This window comes from Gastrolobium bilobum, unplaced genomic scaffold, assembly GCF_033153095.1.
Source record: "Gastrolobium bilobum isolate Gb01-03AN ecotype WA unplaced genomic scaffold, APGP_CSIRO_Gbil_v1 utg52192, whole genome shotgun sequence".
NCBI classification, from domain to species: Eukaryota; Viridiplantae; Streptophyta; class Magnoliopsida; order Fabales; family Fabaceae; genus Gastrolobium; species Gastrolobium bilobum.
The window spans coordinates 9,831-31,020 of NW_026898862.1; the positions used below are offsets into that span (position 1 = coordinate 9,831).

At 32.5% G+C, this 21,190-nt stretch overlaps 3 protein-coding genes across 3 annotated transcripts; 1 reads left to right on the forward strand and 2 right to left on the reverse strand.

Moving 5' to 3' along the window:
• Positions 1-632: 632 nt before the first annotated feature.
• LOC133284749 (uncharacterized) lies at positions 633-3,341 on the reverse strand. Its single transcript, XM_061481816.1, has 5 exons — positions 3,182-3,341; positions 1,491-1,825; positions 1,049-1,409; positions 682-894; positions 633-640 (listed from the first exon to the last, which is right to left on the reverse strand). The coding sequence occupies exons 1-5, from the start codon at positions 3,339-3,341 to the stop codon at positions 633-635; spliced, it is 1,077 nt and encodes a 358-aa protein (XP_061337800.1).
• Positions 3,342-6,065: 2,724 nt separating this feature from the next.
• LOC133284750 (probable polygalacturonase) lies at positions 6,066-11,048 on the forward strand. Its single transcript, XM_061481817.1, has 6 exons — positions 6,066-6,113; positions 8,604-8,924; positions 9,421-9,541; positions 9,648-9,822; positions 9,908-9,978; positions 10,333-11,048. Exons 1-6 carry the CDS (start codon positions 6,066-6,068, stop codon positions 11,046-11,048), a joined length of 1,452 nt encoding a protein of 483 aa, XP_061337801.1.
• Positions 11,049-11,484: 436 nt separating this feature from the next.
• On the reverse strand, positions 11,485-17,346 carry LOC133284751 (probable serine/threonine-protein kinase At1g01540). Its single transcript, XM_061481818.1, has 8 exons — positions 17,111-17,346; positions 13,217-13,612; positions 12,817-12,921; positions 12,620-12,742; positions 12,378-12,539; positions 11,931-12,054; positions 11,630-11,836; positions 11,485-11,547 (listed from the first exon to the last, which is right to left on the reverse strand). Exons 1-8 carry the CDS (start codon positions 17,344-17,346, stop codon positions 11,485-11,487), a joined length of 1,416 nt encoding a protein of 471 aa, XP_061337802.1.
• Positions 17,347-21,190: the final 3,844 nt, after the last annotated feature.

Below are 21,190 nucleotides of genomic sequence, written 5' to 3' on the forward strand. Positions count from 1 at the left end.
TCCTCGTCTAAATTCGATTGTTCTACAATAACATCACAACTTATGTAAGTTAGTAATTAATATGCAATTATTACATAATGAAATTAAACAATAGAATTATATTAATAACTTGTATAAAGAAACATACCAATATCATCTACAATTGGTTGAATGAGATTATTGCTTATATCTTCACGTAAAGATCTTACCTTCTCATATGTTAATAATGGTGGTGACTCCTCAAAAACCCAATTATAATGATCCTCCATTGTTTCAAAATTAATTAGGTCATAATTTTTGTGCTTTAATTGATTCCTATTTTTTTCAATATTCAACATGAGCAAATACATACAAATATTTGTCCAAAAGAAAGTAAACAATCAATTTTGCATAATATTAATACCTTTGTCGGAGTTTTAAGTTGTACCAAACATAGACAAGATCATTTGGCCTTTTATGCTGTAACTGATTTCTCCTATTTGAATGAATATGCTCAAATGCACTCCAATTTCGCTCACAACCAGCGGCACTACAAGTTTGACTTAAGACACGAATAGCCAATTTTTTCAAGTTTGGTGCACCAAAGCCATATGTTTCCCTCCATTTATTTGAAATATTGTAAGCAATAAAATAAATTAACATTCATACTGATTTTATTCAACTGTAATAAGAATTAAAGGTAAAGTTCACAAATTATTTTACCTGGCGTAACTGTATTTCGTTCCCGAATAGCTGCTTGCCTTCCAAAATTAAACTCAGCTTCTCTGAATATTCTCATCGTAGCCGTTAAATTGGATTGCAAATCCACATCTCGATATGCATGCCTCTCAATAACATCTAAAAGACCAGACGTTGTCAATTCATGTTTTTGAAACTCCTCATAATTGAAATGAGATCTTGGATTTAACAAATATCCTGTAACATGTAAATTTCTACGAAGTTGTGAATCCCATCGACTATCTAGGATTTTCAAGTATGGCTCCACCTTTTTCTTTGAAACCTATTGATAATCTCTCTCTTACTTTATAAAAGGCCTAATAAAGATAACTCATGGAAGGCTTCTCTTTACTATCAACAAGACATAACAGTCGCACAAGTGGCTCAGTAACTTTCACAATGTCAGCACACTCTTTCCAAAATCTAGAATCTAAGACTTGCTCAACAAATCTTTTAGCCTTGACATCCTTAGGATAGGCCGAAATTGTCCACTCTCTTGATGTTACCATTGCTATTAATGCGTCTTTTTGAGCCAATATGCTTTGCAAAGCAATGAAATTTGTGGCAAAATGAATTTGATCTGGTCGAAGAATTTCTTTGCCTCTAGTAAATTTTCTCATTAAATGCAACAGATGACAATGGTTATATACATACTTCGTAATTTTTGAAGCATGTGCCACAACCTCACCCACTTCCTCTAACTCGCCAATGTCCTGTAACATCAAATTAATACAATGAGCAACACAAGGAGACCAAAATATCTTGGGAAACTCGGCCTATAATAATTTTTCTACAGCAACATAATTGGCAGCATTATCAGTCACAAATTGAACAACATTTTCAGGCCCAACAAATAGCACAATATCTTTGAAAAGCTGAAATAATAAATCTGCAGTTTTAGAAGCATGAGAAGCATCCACATACTTCAAAAAAATAGTTCCTTTAGGACAATAAACAAGAAAATTAATAAGAGTTCGCCTACACCAATCAGTCCAATGATCTGCCATAATAGTGCATCCAGTAGTGTGCTTCCAAACTTTGCGATAACTCTCAACAAGATTATGAACCACATCAACCCAACTATCTAGCAGAGCACCACGTAACATGTGCATGGTTGGAGCTTTAAAACCTGCACCCATGTTACACACAACATTAAACATTTTCTGAAATCAAGGATTGTTAGCTGCATTAAATAGGAGGGCGAAAACAATCATCCACTTTGAAATAGAACGGTGAGCTCTCCAAATCACTTCTTTACTTTGTAAAGCACTTTTTATGGTTAGTTGAGCTCCAGGAGTTGTTCTTGGAATAAAATAAGAACCCAAGGTGTTCTTCCCTTTTTTTAGATTTGGAAGGTGGTTGATTATCAACATATCTGATATCATTACAATATTCATCGTTTTCTTCTTCTTCAAGTTGAACTTTTTTTCTTCTTCTTACTTTCATCAACACTTTTTGTCATTTCATCATGCACCTAGGCTCAAACCTTTTTACATGGCTCAACTTGCCCTTTTTCTCCGGCCAAATGATTCTTCAATCAATTAATCCCACCTCCTCTAATAACTTTATTTTAATGCTGACATATTATAACAACTTTTCATCTTCAATAACTTGTCTATAATGTCCCCAGCTTGGATCTGTTTTCCCCTTATAATTTGGTTTAGAGGAATTTTGAGATGATACATTTTGGGATGGTGTTGAGTCAGATTCAGTAGATGACATATTTGTGAAAATAAATATGCATTAAACGTACTTTCCAATCATCAAATTTGAATAAATAGTGCAGCGTGTATATAATAGTGACAAAAGGAAGGCGGAAAGGAGGAGAAAATATTACAGAGTAAGAAGGGAAAAAATAATCTAAAGAATAGAGTATACATAACAAATTTCATTGAACAAATTATGTATGTTAATTTTGTATGTCTGAAAGCAAGTAATTAAGAATGTATCCATTTTTTTATTAAATTGAAAAAATATTGTGATTTTTACTAACTAAAACTTAAGCTTATAAAGCTAGGAAGGTCAATTAAGATTTTATCAATCTTGAACTGCAGCCGATAGTCGAAGACTAATCCTTTTGAGATGGAAGATCACATTAAGTGGGTAAACCTCTACCAACAAAGCCTTTTCCATATACACGGCCAAGGATCGAACCCTTGTAAGCATGCTTAAGGGACCCAGCTATCTACCAACTATGTTGGGCTTTGTTGGTACCTTTTTTTTTTAATAACACATATTTTTTAAAAAAAAACATCTAACCAGTCCAAACCGAGTCTCTTTTAACTCACCGGGTCATCCAGACCTGGCTGAGTCGACCGATTCAAACCGGGTTGACTGCACAAAAGGTCCAAAGAATAGCTCGAACTAGGGAACCCACTAGATCACCAAGACCCAAGTCGACCCGGCCGATCTGATCCAATTTTTAAAACACTACTACACATTCCCAAACCAAAATATCATCTCATTCATGATATTTTTTTCCCACCGCGAGGGAAAGGATGAACAATTTTGTCAGACGAAAATGCCCTTATCAGCTGTGTGAAAACGGAGAAATGATCGGCAGATTTGGGATTAACACTGAAAGCATTCTGGTATTTAACCTCACCACCTTCCCCATAATCCAAGAAGAATGCTCCATTCACCATTACATCTCCTTCTGACCTCCAATTCTACCTACTCCACTCCCTTTTCCCTGTTAGCCTCTTCGTCACTTCCTTCGTGTAACGATCCTCCGGTGCCATGAACCAGTGCTGTTGAGTATGAGTTCCTGAGAGAGCTTAATCATCATGTTAAATTTGGACTTTTTTTTCCTTGTTGTGTGTTTGTTGATTAATGAATAGACAACCACCAATGTTGCGCATAACATAACTGATGTTTGTTTATGGGAAGTTGGAGTTGGGGCCTAGAGGGGTCTCACTCTCAACGACACCATGATGAACAGAGCCTAGCATAGTTATAATTATGTTTTATTTATTTATTTAGTAAACACAATTTTGTTTTGTTGGGAGAGGTTAATTTTATAATTTCGGTCTAAATTCCCAACAATATTTTACAATCAACAAAACATAGTATCAGGAAAATTAACACAACATTTTCGAGAAAATTTTGGCCTACCAAACAACTTTTTGATAACTTTTTCGGGAAATAAAATTTTCCATCATATTCCCAGAAATCATGATTCTTGGATAAAAAAAAAAATCTACTCTACCAAACGTCCCCTGAGTTTTTGTTTTTGTTATAGGATCTAGACATAAGCAAGTTATGACATAGCTTTCTATCTCTTAACCCTTTTTTTTCTTACATGCTTAAATATTTGATGCAAAAGCAGATTAAAAAAATTAAATAAAAGTTGCGATTGATAAAAGAGAAACCTTTATTCTGAATTTCTGTTATTAAAATAATAAAATATTTAACTCCTACAATAGGGGGCTTAAGCACCATTTTATAGAGCAATTACAAATCAATTCTAAATTTAAAATAAGATTTTTTTTAAAATAATATAATGATAACTAAATTTTAAATAAAGTAAAATAATTACAATAAAATCAACATAACCTGTTTAGCAACAAAAAAAAATCAACATAACCCAAATTAAAAACATGTCTCAAATCTTCAACGTCGAATCAAGTCAAATTTGTTATTTGTTATTTTTTGTCTAACAAATTACAATTAAATATGCTATTTCATTTTAATTGAGATTCGGTTGTAATATATTAGATTTTAAATTGATGATTATTTGAAAGAGTAAGTGATGTTTAATTGGATATAATTCTATTTAACTCTATATTTTTTTAAACAATCCATTGATTGTTTGGGCCTGAGTAATAGACCAACTTTGAAGGCATTTATAATATTCCAAACTTTGTAATCCTAATTTTGGAAAATGTTTAAAATAATAATAATACTAATAATAGGAACAACAATACTAAGGGGTGTATTGGATTAGAATTTTAAAAGGCTTTTTTGAGATAAAAAATCTTATAGATTTTTAAAGATTATTTATAATTGGAGGGACTTTAAAGACTTTTTTAAAACATTTTTTTTTACGATCAAGATTTCATAAGATTGAATTTTAAAGGATTTTAATAGAATTTATAAGATTTGAAATGACAATATGGATTTATAAGATTTTAAAAAATCATATGAATTTTTAACAAACATTCAAAATTACAAGAGTCAATAAAAAAATAACAAAGAAATGCAATGATATTAATTAAAAAAAAGTAAAACCTAATATAATTTAGTCAATTAGTAAAACATAATATAATTTTTAACAAACATTCAAAATTACTAAGTAATATCTCTCCACATATCTAAACTATACTAGTCCTCCACGCATTAGGAGTTAATTTGAATTTTTTTTTACTTTTGATCTTGGAAACCTTGAGGTTTTTGTTCTATGTGATGAGGGATTTGGATTCTCTCATGTGAAAATTCACATGACCATGTCATGTGGGGAATCATAATCATACAAAGGTGGATCAATGGTAATAAAGGAGGAAAGAAAAAAAAAGTTAAAATAGGTAGTTACGAAATCATAACCGTTGATTTACCTTTGTATGATTGTGATCTTCCCACATGACCATATCATTTTTTTTTTCACATGAGAGGATCTATTTCCATGTGATGAGAGCTTTCTAACCATATATGCATGTTTTCATTGAGTATTTTAAGAAAATTTTGAATCTAATTTATGGGTTTTATTACATGTAAGTTTAAAAAATTTCTCAATTTATTTTCAATCGATACATTGAAACCTGAAATTGCTTTGTGGTTTCCTATAACGAAGGAATTTTGTTCATGAATGCATTGTTACGAAACATAGGGTGCAAATGATGAAAGTTTTAATCTTTCTTTAAATCGATCTTGTTTCATTTATGTAAAATGAAAATTGATTTGGGGGTTTTTTGTTTCCCTATGGTTTCCCACTATTTTATATTATTTTTAGAAGGGGGTTATACTTTCTACCTATTTTTCTTACTATCTCTTACTACCAAATCTTAACCGTTGATTTCCGTCAATATAACGGTTGTGATTTATTGGGTCATATTTATTAATTAATTATTAATTTCCAATAAATTATAACCGTTAGATTGACGGAAATCAACGGTTAAGATTTGGTAATAAGATGTAGTAAGCATAACCTCTCACTTGTTACTAATACAAAAGCATACTTTTTTGTGTTAAGAAAAATCGCGACCCATGGGTTGACAAATCATTTTTAAACTTCCAAAAGCTCTCAAAATGGCTCAAAAATCTGTTATTTTTGAGACGGATTAGATTAGAACCTTATTGGGTTATTGTTTCTGGGTTATTTTGTAATGAAATCATTCAAAATTATGCTATTTTTGAGCTTTGACGAACCTCCCATGGCGGAACCCGATTTTGAGCGAGTCAACCTGTCAAAGGAAGAAAAAGTATTGTAATAAAGAGATCCCAAGAAATCCAAAGGGTTAGAGTGAGATTGTGAGACTTACATTTCATTTATATTTTTCACTAAAAAGTCTCACGAAATTCACACAAATAGAAAATTCATTAAAATCGTCAGATTTTTAAATATCACAAGATTATTTTTTCTTTGTTTAAAATCCTGATTGAATACCACCGAATTGAACAGACTTTAAATAATCTTTTAAAATCTTAATCGAATATCATATGACCTTTTTCAATTCTTTAAAATCCTAATTGAATTTCAATGAATTTTTTTTCCAAAAAAATCCATTAAAATCCCAAACGAACACATCCCTCTAAGAATAATTTGAGAAATATAAAATAAATACAATAAAAACAAATACAAATTTTTACAAGGGATACTTTTTAAAAAGTCTTGTGGCTAAAATTTCAACTTGCAATTAAAGAAAAACGGATGCACAAAAGCACTTTCATACCATTTCTTATTAATTATATAAAATTTTGCCTCTTGTAAAAATGGTATTGAAAATTTTATAAATGTCTAAACAGTTTTATTTTATTATGTTTAAGTAAAATAGTGAGTTTTAATCTTTTAATAATAATACTAATAATAGGAAGCGTTGATTGACCATTTTAACTCTATTTTAATTTTTTTTTATAAATTTACCATCAATATTAATAAATTGATAAGAATATAACTCGTTTTATTGAAACACAGCAAAAAATATTTACAATTTGAATTTTGAATTTATACTGACAATTAATTCTATTCCTTAATTAAGTATACATTAAATGCAGAATATTAATTATCATTACCTCCTAATCCTATTCCTATAATTATCTATACATTAAATGCAAAATATTTTCAATAATTACATATATATTAAATGAAAAATATTTTCAAAATATTGTTTGTTCCTCCCCTAAATATATTTCTTTTCTCAAATTATATATTAATATATTTAATCGAAGTTGACCGATATTTACTAAAATAAATGAGTAATTTATTTGAGTAAATAACTGAACAAGAATTAAGATTTGGTCGAACTTTCGTTAAACAAAAGTAAAAGTATATAATTTAAGAAGACTGACATAATAATATATAATTTGGTAAAAGAAAAAAATATTGTGTTTGATTTCCGCCAAATACAATTTTGAAAGGGAAAGATTTAGAGTACTCCGGACCTTAGGTAGTCCTCCCATTTCGGGAATGACACTTGGACCCAAAAAAAAAAAAATCTCTCTCCTCTATTGTCAAGCTCTTTTCTCTTTTTCTTTTAGTCGTTTCACCAAATTTTATCGGACGTCCAGAGCACACAAATAACGCTCCTTTGGGAGGGACAAAGAACTTTAAATGGATTAAGCCTCCATTCGAGATTAGTTTCATAACCAACTTAAAAGAGTTGAAATTTCTAAGGATACCAGGATCAACTTGCTTCAAAAAAGTAATTATAGTCAGTGTAAAAAAAGTAATAAAAAAATATAAGGACAAAATAATCAATGAACCGAAATCTGTATCTATTATATATTTATCTTTCTATCTGCCACACGTAAAATCTTTACAAGATAGTTTTAAAAAAATAATAGAAAAAATATTTATCGTTTTAAAGTACATATAATTATGTTATTTTAAGTGAAAAAAAATATAAATTAATATTTTTATTTAAAATTTAAATTAAAAAAAAATACATACTTTTTCTTCTTTAATTTTCATTACTTATATCTTTCTCTCATGACACAATTATATATCCTTTGAAAAGTACAAACACCAACCTAAGAAACATACACCAATTTTAAATTTTTTGTTTTTCATTTATACTACGGAGGTAAAAAAGCAGATAGAAATTTTCTGATGTACTATTTAGGTCAGCCCCTAATAGTTAAGTTGATATAAGAGGAGATACCCGTATCGTCCAAGTAAGGATAAAACTTTTTATAAATGGAAATGACATCATTGCTCAATCTCATGCATATTACTCAATAGTTTCCTATAACCGTCACCTACAAATGACCATACTGCATTTTCCTAACACGTAATTATATACCTTTATGTGTGACTGTTACTATTTTTTCATATTCTAAACAGCTTTAAAAATCACCACGTGCCTCAAATTCTGCCATAACTCGGCCCACTAATACTCTTTAAATATGACCTTTTTCTTTCTCTTCTGAGCCACCAAAGATAACTGAAACAAACATCGCAGTCACAATCAAATCATGATCAAGCCTTGTTCAAATCTCATAAACTCCTATGTAATTTTTTTCTTTTCTTTGTGCATAATAGAGTTCTTCTGATATACAAACATAGTTTTGTTCTTAATGCATGTTTGGTCGTAGACCAGTTTTCTTCCATTGCTTTATTCTTTTATATATATGTATGTTGATTATCTCAAGTTTAGGACTATAAAAATTGTCACTTATTTGTGTTTTGTTATTTAGCCAAATTGAAGATTTCGTTTTCATTGGTGTTTGATATAAACTCTGGTTTTGTATAGGTTTGTGGGGTTATATTTGCGGTGCTTTTGTTGGGATCAATAGCAGAATGCAGAGTAACCGTAAGAGTAGAGGATCTTGATTACCCTGCTATAAATTGTAGAAAACACAGTGCAGTTCTAACAGATTTTGGTGGTGTTGGTGATGGAAAAACATCAAACACCAAGGTTTTTCAATATGCAATCAGCCATCTCAGCCAGTATGCATCTGATGGTGGAGCTCTACTTGTTGTGCCACCTGGGAAATGGCTAACTGGAAGCTTTAATCTTACTAGCCATTTCACGCTTTTCCTCCATAATGAAGCTGTCATTCTTGCATCTCAGGTATTAAGTCAGTGCCCCCCTTTATTTTTTTCTCTTAAATTATCAGAATAGTTAATGGCCCTAGTGTTGTAGCAAGTGGTTAATCATGTATTGCTTATTTGAGATGTGATAGAAATTAGAAAATAATACTTATATATAATTGTGAAGTTTATAATATGATTCCTTTTATTTGGATTCATCCAAAGGTAAGGTTGATTTTGATGTGGATATAATATGATTTCTTTTGGTTATGGCACATGTGCCCTTTATTTAACAGTGAAAAATACATTAATTGAAGGTATGTTACAATCAGTTAGTACAATACAATCACAGGAAATTTGGCTACCGAAATATTTTGTCACTAATGTCTCACCTAACTACGATTTTTTGGCACGTTAGTTCACCAGCATTTTACATCAACATCGATAGTTTTCTTTTTCTTTTTCTTTGTTTTGTTTTGGAATTTGATATTTCACATAAGTATTCACTTTCATTGACTATTGGCTAACATTGACAGGATGAATCAGAGTGGCCTTCAGTTCCCGTACTACCATCATATGGCAGAGGAAGGGATGCTCCAGATGGAAGGTTTAGTAGTCTCATTTTTGGAACTAACCTCACTGATGTTGTAATTACTGGTAACTACTAGACCCCATTACAATACCTCTAATATTAGATGTTATTATGGTTATGTCTCATTGGAAATCAATTTTAATGTCACATATTTTGAATTTGTTCGTTTAGGTTACAATGGGACAATTGATGGCCAAGGATCTTATTGGTGGGACAAATTCCACAAGGGTGAACTGAAACTCACAAGGCCATACTTGATTGAGATTATGTTCTCTGATCACATTCAGATATCAAATCTCACTTTGATAAACTCCCCATCTTGGTTTGTCCATCCAATTTACAGCAGGTTTGAAAATTATGTTCACTTGCATTCATGGTTAACCTTGATGCATTATATGTTCTGCTATTCTTATCATGCCATATCTTTTCAGTGACATTATAATTCAAGGGTTGACCATTACTGCACCAATTGACTCTCCCAACACAGATGGAATAGATCCTGGTAATTTTTCTTTTTATTATTATATTATATACTTGTTTCCACTGGCTTTCAATGGAAAACAGAAGATGAAAAGAAAAAAAGAAAAGAGATTAGTTTGAGACAAAATGAATAATATATTATGCACCTAAAAATATCACTCCTGTTAAACCCCTGCTAGTTACGGTAGAGGTGAAAATATTTCTTGTATGAAACCTTACCTTGTATATTTGCAGGCTAACTCTCTTAATAATATATTATGCATTTGTAATAAAAAAAAATGTTAGCTTCCACCCTATTGTAAAGTTTTCAATCTGAAGTAGTTAATATAGTAGCTCTAATGTTATATAATTTTCAATTATTTCCTTCTTTTTACAGATTCTTGTACCAACACTAGGATTGAAGATTGCTATATTGTCTCTGGTGATGATTGTATAGCAGTAAAAAGTGGTTGGGATGAGTATGGAATCAAATTTGGGATGCCAACCCAACACTTGATAATTAGAAGGCTTACATGTATATCCCCTGATAGTGCTATGATTGCTTTGGGAAGTGAAATGTCTGGTGGAATCCAAGATGTTAGAGCTGAAGATCTCACAGCTATCAATACTCAATCAGCAGTTAGAATCAAAACTGCAGTTGGTAGGGGAGCATATGTGAAAGACATATTTGTTAAACGAATGAACTTGAACACCATGAAATATGTGTTTTGGATGACAGGTTCTTATGGATCACACCCTGACCCTGGTTTTGATCCCAAAGCACTTCCTAACATTACTGGAATAAATTATAGAGATGTCATTGCACATAATGTCACATATTCAGCAAGGCTTGATGGAATTCCTAATGACCCTTTTACAGGAATATGTATTTCTAATGTGAATATCCAAAGTGAGGGAAAGAAATTGCAATGGAATTGCACTGATATTGAAGGGGTCACAAGTAATGTCTATCCTAAGCCTTGTGAATTGCTGCCAGAGAAGAAAGAGAAATTTGAATGTCCTTTTCCAGATGACAAACTTCCCATTGAAAGTGTTCAGTTGAAGAATTGTGGTCTCAATCTTCTGAGAAAAAAGATTGTATTTAATTTTTGAGTCTAGTATAGTAGTAACGTTAGTTACGGAAAAATAAAAGAAAATCGAAGTTATAGACCACATGCTATGTTTTTTAAATTCTGATACCGACAATTTTGATCATTGATCCTATTCATATCTAATGATTCTGATGTATTGGATATATGAGCCGTTAATAGAAGCAAATCAATGATCCAGATTTAGTATAAAACTTCTTATTCTTACATTGATATAAGAATAATCTATCCCTTAGAAATAACTTATCTCTGTACAATAACATTTGGCTCAATAAATTATTCTTACTGATTCAGCTCAAGTAACTTATGAAGGAAATATTAAAAAAAATCAGTCAAATTGGTGTGACAATAGCCTGAGGGAACAATATTGTTATATTCCTGCCATTTTTGGTAGTATTTGTTGCTGCTTAGCCTTGCATTCCTCTCTAAATGAGTATCTCCTAATCTTGCTGACTTTGTGGAGAGTGATTGTGCTCACAAGACTCCGTTGCAATTTGATGTTCCTTCAGTGAATGAGGAAGAGGGAATTAAAAAACAGGTCAAAAGTAGTAATTTTCTTACAACTGAAGAATAAGTTGTTCTTACTTCAAAAAGAAGTAGGTTGGTCTCAAGCATGCGAGCAACATCTCCCATTTTGATTCTAGGATTCACATCAGGATCAACACATCTTAGAGCAACCAAAATAACTCGTTTAAGTTCCTTGGAAGAAGGCCTTGCAAGCAATTTTGGATCCAACACATTAGCAATCTTTCCATTGGAAATCATTGATTTGAACCAGTCTACTATAGAATCCTGCAATATGGGATCATGGTAAAATCATTATTTGAAAGATTAGTAAGCAGGAATGAAAACCAACAACAGAGGAATCCAATACTGGTATTGGTACCTGGGGTTCACTATGATCTAAAGGAGTCCTCCCTGATAAAATCTCCATGATAAGTAATCCAAAATCGTAAATGTCATCACCCTCAGTGAAGGTACTAGTGGAATGACATTGTGGAGCTACATAACTGGAGCATGTGAAAATTGATAACTAGTTGTCTCAAATAATATGAGAAAAGAAGAATTTGCATAGAATGCCAATTTATTTCATGAAAGAAAAATAAGTGCAAAAGGTTAACTCCGGTGCACTAGGCTTCCCATCCCCTAAGAGTAGGGGGTGAGGGTCAATTGTACGCCGTCTTATTTTTATCTTTACATTTCTGCAAAGAGAATATTTTCAGATTCAAACCTGTGATCTTCTTATCACAAGAAGTACCCTTACTGCTGCTTGAAGACACACCCTCATTCATGAAAATAAATAATTTGAGTTTTGTCAAGGGAAAAAACTGACCCCAATGCTTCCATTATAATGTGACTCCATTCAGGATTGAGGAGCTTTGCAAGGCCAAAATCAGAGATCTTTGGATTCCATTGGTGGTCCAGCAATATATTGCTGGATTTTATTCTGCCATGGAGAATCTTGGGTTCAACTTCTTCATGAAGGTAAACCAATCTGCATAAGTACTTGTGTTCAGGTAATATAATCAAATTTTTTTTTTACATAAAGTTGAATAGTGTATTTTGATATCTCACCCTTTTGCCACACCATGGATAATGTTTAATCTTCTAGTCCAAGTTAGAGGGCTGATTTGTCCAGGAAATTCATGAAGCCAATGATGTAGATTTCCATTTTCTATATATTCAGATACTGACATCCTGAGAGAGGAAACCTCTAAGTGTTAAATATTTTAATATCTGCAATGATGAATATGAGCAAAACTAGTTTATACCTGTAAGCTCCCTCAGTACAATATCCAAGCAATTTCACCAGCTTCTTGTGCTTTACACGTCCAATTGCCTCAATTCGTGATGCAAAAAATTCCTCAGGTTGGGGACTAAGAATCCGGTAAAAAATTCAAGCCATAATTTACTTGTTTGTCATCAAATTAATAGAGAAATCAAGTTGTGTGAGCCAGTGAAGCAAAAATATAGAACAAAACTGTTTGCCAGATTACTAAGTCAGAATCTTGTTAAATTTTCTTGTTACATTTCTAAGAAACCATATTTCTATCACAAAGCCTACCTAATAAGCACTTTTCTAATACCAATTAAATGGCAAATAACTTTCCATAGAAGAAAAACTTGGAGATTGAATTTAATATGAAAAAGAAACACCATTCATTCACGTACCTTACACACACTAACTTCTTAACTGCCACACGCCTATGATTTGGCAACAAACCAAGATAAACAGTCCCATTATCCCCACTTCCAATAACATTTTCTTTAGCCAATCCATTTGTAGCATCATGAATCATCTTAAGGCTAAAGTAGCCACACCCCTTAACTCTTGATTCCAAACCTTTGAAATATCCATCATCTATAATGCCACTAACATGTGGATAAAACTGGCTAGGTAACACCAACTCACGATGATCTGATAACTTTTCAAAGTTCATCTCAAGTTCTGAGGCATTGCTTGGTGCTGATAGTAACCTCTTGTCAAGTGAGGAAGAGCTTAAAACACCATTGTAGTGCTTGCATGGTATTGATTTAGGTAAAGAAAAACGGGGTTTGTAGGGTTTTCTACGAGGATAGTATATGAACCAAAGGCACAGGATGACACATATCACAACAATGAATGCTGCAATGGAAGCTACTAGCAAAACCCATAATGGGATGCCAAAGAATGGGGTTGATCTTGAGAGCTTTTGTGTCATGGTGAAGATGATGCATTAGAAGACATGGGAAGAGAAAGATGAAGTGTTGCAAGTGTTGTGGTTTTTGAGTTTGATATGGAACAACGTTGAAATTTGAAAATTGAGGCATGTTGTTACTTTGTCAACCCGCTTTTGGCTCCGGGTAAATCTAGTAAATAGATGAACTTGCTTTCGTTTTTAAGTTTTGAAATATTGTTTTATTTTAAATGTTTCATTTGCTAATTAACATGCGAGAGAAGTGGAGAAAAGAGTTGAGATAATTTAGTTTTTCCAATAAATATATCTCTAATATTTAATAACAAGAATTTATCTTACTAACAGCCAAAAAGCTTCTTTATTATTCACGGAAATCCTCCAAACATTGTGTCACTAACAAGTGAGGGTGTAAATCAGTGGGGCGACATGTCAAAAAGCTTAAGGCTTCGTTTTTTTTAAACTTAGCTTCACATGACTTGTATTATAAATAGAACTAGTTCAAGCTTTAAAAGAAGGTTGTTTAGCAAACAAGTTCAAACTTAATTTAACAGGACTTGACTTAAAACCCCATCAGTTGACCCGATATATTATCATAATAAATAATATATTTTTATGTCACTAAATTATTAATCCTATTTTTATATCAAATTGATCATATGAAGGTGCCGATGGACTTTGGGATAAGTGATAAGTTTCTCTCAAATAGCACGAGGTCAGGTAATAGTGCTAATAGGTAGTTTTTTTTTTTTTTTGGTTAGGTGTTGTCAATGAATATTAATTGTTTACCTCTTTGTTCCAATTTGAGAATGAGAATGATGGTGACATGAGATGAGATTCAATTATTTGTCGGGTTTGTTTGGTTATTTTAATAAAGGTAATAGTAACTGTTATTTTCTTTAAGAGAAAAGTTCACCAATGTCCTTGTGGTTTGTTTCAGAATCACCTATACCTGTGTGATTTTTTTTATATTTATCACATATGCCTCTGTGGTTTGTAAAAAGTAAAAAATCACAGGGGTATATGTGATAAAAAACATACCCTTCTGCAAACTACAGAGGCATATGTGATGAAAAAAATCACAGGGACATAGGTGATTTTGGATTAAACCACACGAGCATTGGTGATCTTTTCCCTATTTTTAATATTACAAATTGTTATCACTAAAAATTTTAAAGGTTAGTCTATATTACATGCTTTTCTTAAAATATTCTTCTCCCACATTCTCTATTTCATGAGCTGGATTAATGTTTAAGAAGAAATTGCGGAACTCATTATTCTATATTAAAATATATGTGGGCTAAGTGATTTCTATAATTGTTTTTTCTCTGACGAAGGAATACAAAATTTGATGCATTTATAGTCTCAACATTTGAATGTATGTGAGTTTGGAAAAAATACATTTTATAATTACAAATGAGTCAAGCCAAGCCTTTAATTTTTTTTTTATAAACAAGCCAAGCAAAGCCATGTCTAGAATTTAGCTCGTACCAAGCTAATGAGCCAAGCCAAGCTCAAACTATTTTTTTATAGACTTGGCTCGTTTAAGCTAAAGTTTGACTCGACTGAGCTCATTTACCCCCTACTAAGAAGAGGTTACAAAATTTGATTTACCTATAACGCATGCAAATTTTAAAAAATTGGATATTTCAACCCAAGAGGTCGTTTTTGGGTATGGGAAAAAATAGAGTATTTTAATAAAATTTATTATATAAAGAGGAAAGTAAAATTTTTAAAATACTCTAAAAATAAAATTTGAATCTCAAAATGACGTCATTTTGAAATTGTTTGAGATAATTTTATTTATTGTTACATGAGAAATATTCTTTTTCACACACACACACACATATATATATATATATATATTTGAGAGTACAATAATTTTTTATTTTATTTTTATTTAAAGAATGTTATGTGCTTTTCATAAAAAATTTATTTTAAATTCAATTTTTCTTTTAACTTAATTATGTATATCACCCTTTTGCATTTGAAATATTTTCTCTTTGCCTTGCAATGCAAGAGATACTTAGTCATTTATGGTTTTAATGTTTGTCTTACATATACAGGCTTTTTGACCCTTTTGCCCCTCATTAATTAATTAATAACCAATTTTCCCCTCCCCAGAACTATCCACCATCCTGCCCCCATTTAATCGATCAACTTGCACTTTTAGTCGACTAAATTGACAAAATACAGAAAACATGAAACACTAAATTTAATCGACTACAAATTCAAGTTGATCGATTAAATTTCATGGACTTTTAATCGACTCAAATCATTATGTAGTCGATTAAATTACGCAGAAAACCCTATATTGCTTTCAATTCAAATTAGTAACTGATGACGCTTATTGTTTAGCCAATGCCGTGAATTGAACTTTTCCACTAACTTGATGACTTTGGTCTAAACCATAGCATAACAGGTCAAAATTTTCCATAGAAACTCATAACAATCACTAATATGACCCTAAAATGAATTCACCAAGTTTCGGGGACCCTAAACAAACGGTTTCCATCAATACATACCCAACAATGCATACGAATGGACACGATACTTTTTTGTACCCCAAATTGCTTTCCCCAAGTCATAATGAGCGTGTACATTAGTGTACAATCAGAGCCAAAACAAAAAAATTCGAGGAAACCAGAACAGGTGCCAAAACCAGTTATTTAGTCGATCAACCTGAACTGGTTTAATCGACTACACTGTTTAGTCGATTAAACCATACAGGTTGATCGACTAAATAACTGGTTTTGGCACCCCATTCTGTTTTCCTCGAATTTTTTTGTTTTGGCTCCGATTATACACTAATGTACACTCTTATTATGAGTTGGGGAACACAATTTAAGGTACAAAAAAGTATCGTGGCCGTTATAGTGCCTAAATGTACACGTATTGGCTAAATCTTGGTTTAGGATGCCCGAAACTTTGTAAACTCATTTAACTCTCTTATTAGTGACTATTCTGAGTTGCTATGGACAATTTAGACCTGTTGGGCTTTGGTTAGACCCAAATTGATAAAGTTCACCGAAAAGTACCATTATTCGTTCATTCCCTAAACATTGAAAATGGCATAAATAAGTATCGTGGATTTTGACAACAAACTTGATAACATTAAAAAGTTCAGCCCCTCATCATAATACAAACCATAAACACAAATGTCAAATAGGAAGACTGAAGTCAATTACATAACAACATAAACTATAAACGTCAAATAAAAACATAAACCCTAAATCTAATCCTCCTCCTCCTCGGACGCCGTCTCCTCGTCATCCTCATCTGACACATGAGCCTCTTCCCCTGCAACATCCTCAACCTTCTGTCCTCGTGCAAGCTCTAGACGAGCAAGCCTATCTTCAACACCCTTGAACTTCCCTGTATGTGTCTAAACCTTTCATTCCCTTTCTGGATGTGACTCTTCCTCCAATTTTTATGTTTCAGCGCCATTTTTCCTATCTTCTTCAGCGTGGCGCATATGCCCTTCATGACATCACGCAATGAAAACCCACCCTCAAGCTCAGCTATATCCTGCAAGTCAGTCTCATCATCCTCGTCATCATCATCCTCCACCTCGGGCTCAACCATGTCTGCATGTGGAGCAACATCAGGAACCTCAGCATCAACCATGCCTGTGAACTGCCACACACCCGCCCTGTTCTTTGTCATCTTGCATTGCTCCAGTAGACGCTTTCTGAACTTGCAATTATACCATGTGGTCTTCTTCAAGGTCACATTGTCCATGGGAACACCAAAGTGAACCAATATCTTCTGTACCAAACAAGCAAATGGAAGTGCACCCTTGTGTTTGGCCTTATACATCATCCAACAAATGTAGTGCCTCCAGTTCACCATGACACCATGTCGGATAGCCCACATGATGGGAATGTCATTTTCCAACACCCTAGAATGATTGAAAGCTCGCGGAAACAGAATGTGGGTGATGACATAGTGTAGTATACGAGACTCCACAGTAAGCAACCCCACCGCATAGTGAATGTTATGCCCACAGATTTCAGGCCTACTCTGCTCCTACACGGCATCACCTCGTGTATATCCTGGAAGTGTTACGCTGCTATCTGCGTCATATTGCACAGCCTGCGAAGAATCAAAATCATAGCCCAGTATCTCCAACCATACCGGAGTCGTCACGATGATCTCTACCCCGCAGACCTTGGACCTCAACTCACCTTGTACGTAGCTGAGGTTATGGTAGAAGGCCCGCACCAGCAGCTCTGAATATGGACACAACATTTCAGCCAAAACCCTAAGATGTGATCCCCCCAACAACGCCACAATGTTAAATCCCTCCGCTGCAAAAAAATGTTGTATCAAGTGATTTCGGAGGACATAAGGCTCGGTTCAAATGGTCACGGACAAATGCATCGTGAACCGAGGGGTCATGCTCGAACAAGTATCCGAATGGGAGGTCGACAGGAGTAGGCTCTTCCTCTTGTGCCCTAGACGAAGACGGCCGGTCTTGTCGTTGCTTCGTGCGTATCTCATTTTCTACATTATCTGATCTTCTACGGCCAGCCATGTTTAACAACCGTACTTGCAATGCAAGTGGAAACAATATCAATAACTCGGACAATAGCAATTTCAAAACTTTTCAAAATTCAATATCAAAATCAAAACCCTAACCTAACCCTAAACATAAAATAGAAAACATAACCCTAAACCCTAACAAAAAAATACAAACCCTAACCCTAACCCTAACAAAAATAGAATTCATAACCCTAACCCTAACATAAAACATAACCCCTGCCTCTAACCCTCACATCAAACTCAACACCATACCCCTAACATAAAGCCACAAAAACTCAAACAACCTTCTACCATAAAAAAGAAAATAAAAAAAACAAAAACAATATCATGGAGAAAAAAAAAAAAAAAAAAACTTAAAACCAAATGCAAGTCAGAAAACGTTACCTACAATGTCAATTTCATAAGGTGTAAACCAAAGATGGTGCAATCGGACCTTCAAGGGGATGAGATTCGGACTTGGTTGAAGAGAGGGTATGTTGGGGCCTTCTTAATCGACTAGGGTTTGAAAATAACCCCCTTTGCGAAATGGGTTTTTTTTAAAAAAAAACCTGTTCTACGTAATTTAATCGACTACATAATGATTTGAGTCGATTAAAAGTCCACGAAATTTAATCGATCAACTTGAATTTGTAGTCGATTAAATTTTGTGTTTCATGTTTTCTGTATTTTGTCAATTTAGTCGACTAAAAGTGCAAGTTGATCGATTAAATGGGGGCAAGATGGTGGATAGTTCTGAAGGAGGGGCAAATTGATTATTAATTAATTAATGAGGGGCAAAAGGGTCAAAAAGCCTACATATACATGGTAACGGGTAGAGTCTATTTTTTCTTTTTCTCATACGATTATTCATAAGAAAAATATTTAAACCCTTTGTTTATGTAATTTATAAGCTATGAGTTTCAATAAAAAAAGACAAGATAAGGAAAATACTTTAAAATGACAAAAAAAAAGTGCAAAATATATTTAAGAAAAATTAATTTGAATTATCCGAGACGAAAAAAATTGTAATACATTTGAGTTTATTTGAATTTTAAATTATAGGAGTCCAAACTTCATTTGTAATGCTTTGTATCCAACAATTTATGGTCCATTTTATTTTCGACGTTATTTTTGACAAGGGAATTTCACATCGATTTTATTTGTTTTCTTTTAATTTTTTAACGTTATTATAAAATCAATTATCATCTTAAATTTTCAATAATTATATTCTCTTCAAACAAATATATAATATTTTTAAATTTATTTTTACTTATTATGTATTTTATTCAGTAAATGAGTTTTTGTATTGTCTCATCCAATGTTGTTAAAATCGAGATTTTAAGTAAAATCGGAAGAGGATTAAAAAATCGTAAAACGTAAAATCGTAATTTAAAAATCGTAAAAAATAAAAAAAACGTGAAAGCATTTAGAATATTAGTAAAATTGTTTTGATGAATTTTTTTTCATAAAAACGTAAAACCGTAGTGATAAATCGAGATTTTAACAACAATAATTTCATCGACATGCATATTTCATTACACTGAGATACATCTTGTAATTCTATTTTCTTTCTTACCAATTTATTGATTACCCAACTAGTTTGACTAGTTTAATTCAAGCATGGTCAAATTCATATAGGGTATGCTTTCCGAAAACTATTTTCTTCATTCACGAGACTCTATCTCCCTATCACTAATGAAAAATAACAAGCTCCTTATCCGTTTGGATCAATGATTTTTTAAACATTGACCATTGCTTTGAATTGAAGTTTCGAAATATTGGTTTTATTTCAAGGGTTATGTTTATCTCATTGTACATGAGATAAATAACTTTTCTATACAAAAAAAAAGATTAGGTCTGACTACCCTTTTTTCTCTCTCTTCTTATCTGTGGGTCTCACTTATAATTTTAGTTCTACAATATGAGATAACTACATACCTACAACATAAGAAAAATATTTCTCTTATTTCAAATGTCTCACGTGCTAACTAATACACTGGAATAATGAGAACATGAGTTATCACTAACGAGAATTAATTAATCCAAAAAGCCTAATACATGCTGCATCTTGCATCCTGAGCAAAGAAAGAAGAGGTACGGTGACAAAGAAGGGTTCAAATCTGTGTTTTAAAACTTGGACCCTCCTCCACTCGGTAAAAGTATTGGGTCATTGGTTCAACTGAGTTTACTATTCATATATTAAAAAAATATAACCATATTACTTATATTAAAAATTCACATAAGAAAATTATCAATGAGCTTCAAAAAATAAATTGGTTCTTAATGATAGCAAATATTATATACTTCTAAGCTTCTAACTCTAAACCATATCTTAATATTGGATTAAAATTGCAATGTAAGCTAAATGTACCTTTTGTGCCTTGACATAACACGGATAAATTAAAGGGAAAAGTGTCTATCATTTAAAATTACACAACTTACATCCTTTCACTCTCACAAAGAGGTGGGGCCCACACCTTTATTTTTTTTTGTCAACTCTCTCTCCTCCTTTATCTATCTCTTTCTCTCTCCTAAAATGACACAACTTTACATCCTTTAAAATTATACACACTTTTCCCTAAATTAAATCATGATAACAAATAGTAAGTATGAAATATACACTAAGGAGAAAGTGTTCACCGTTGAGATGAGACCATCAGTATTTATCATCACTTAACTTCTTAAGATCATTATAAGATGCAACTAAATTACATAAACGAATTGCATTGATCCAAAATATCTTCTTATTTGCACCTTACTTATTAATCATATTTACCACTAACTATAAAAATGATTTAATACAAGAGTTTTCATCAACCAAAAAAAATACCAAAAAAAAGAGAGAGAGTCAACCGGGTCACCGAGTCACCAGGTCTCGGCCGGGTCTACCGGTCCAAACCGGATTGATTACACAACTGGTCCAAATTAGGGGTGTTCGCGGTCTGGA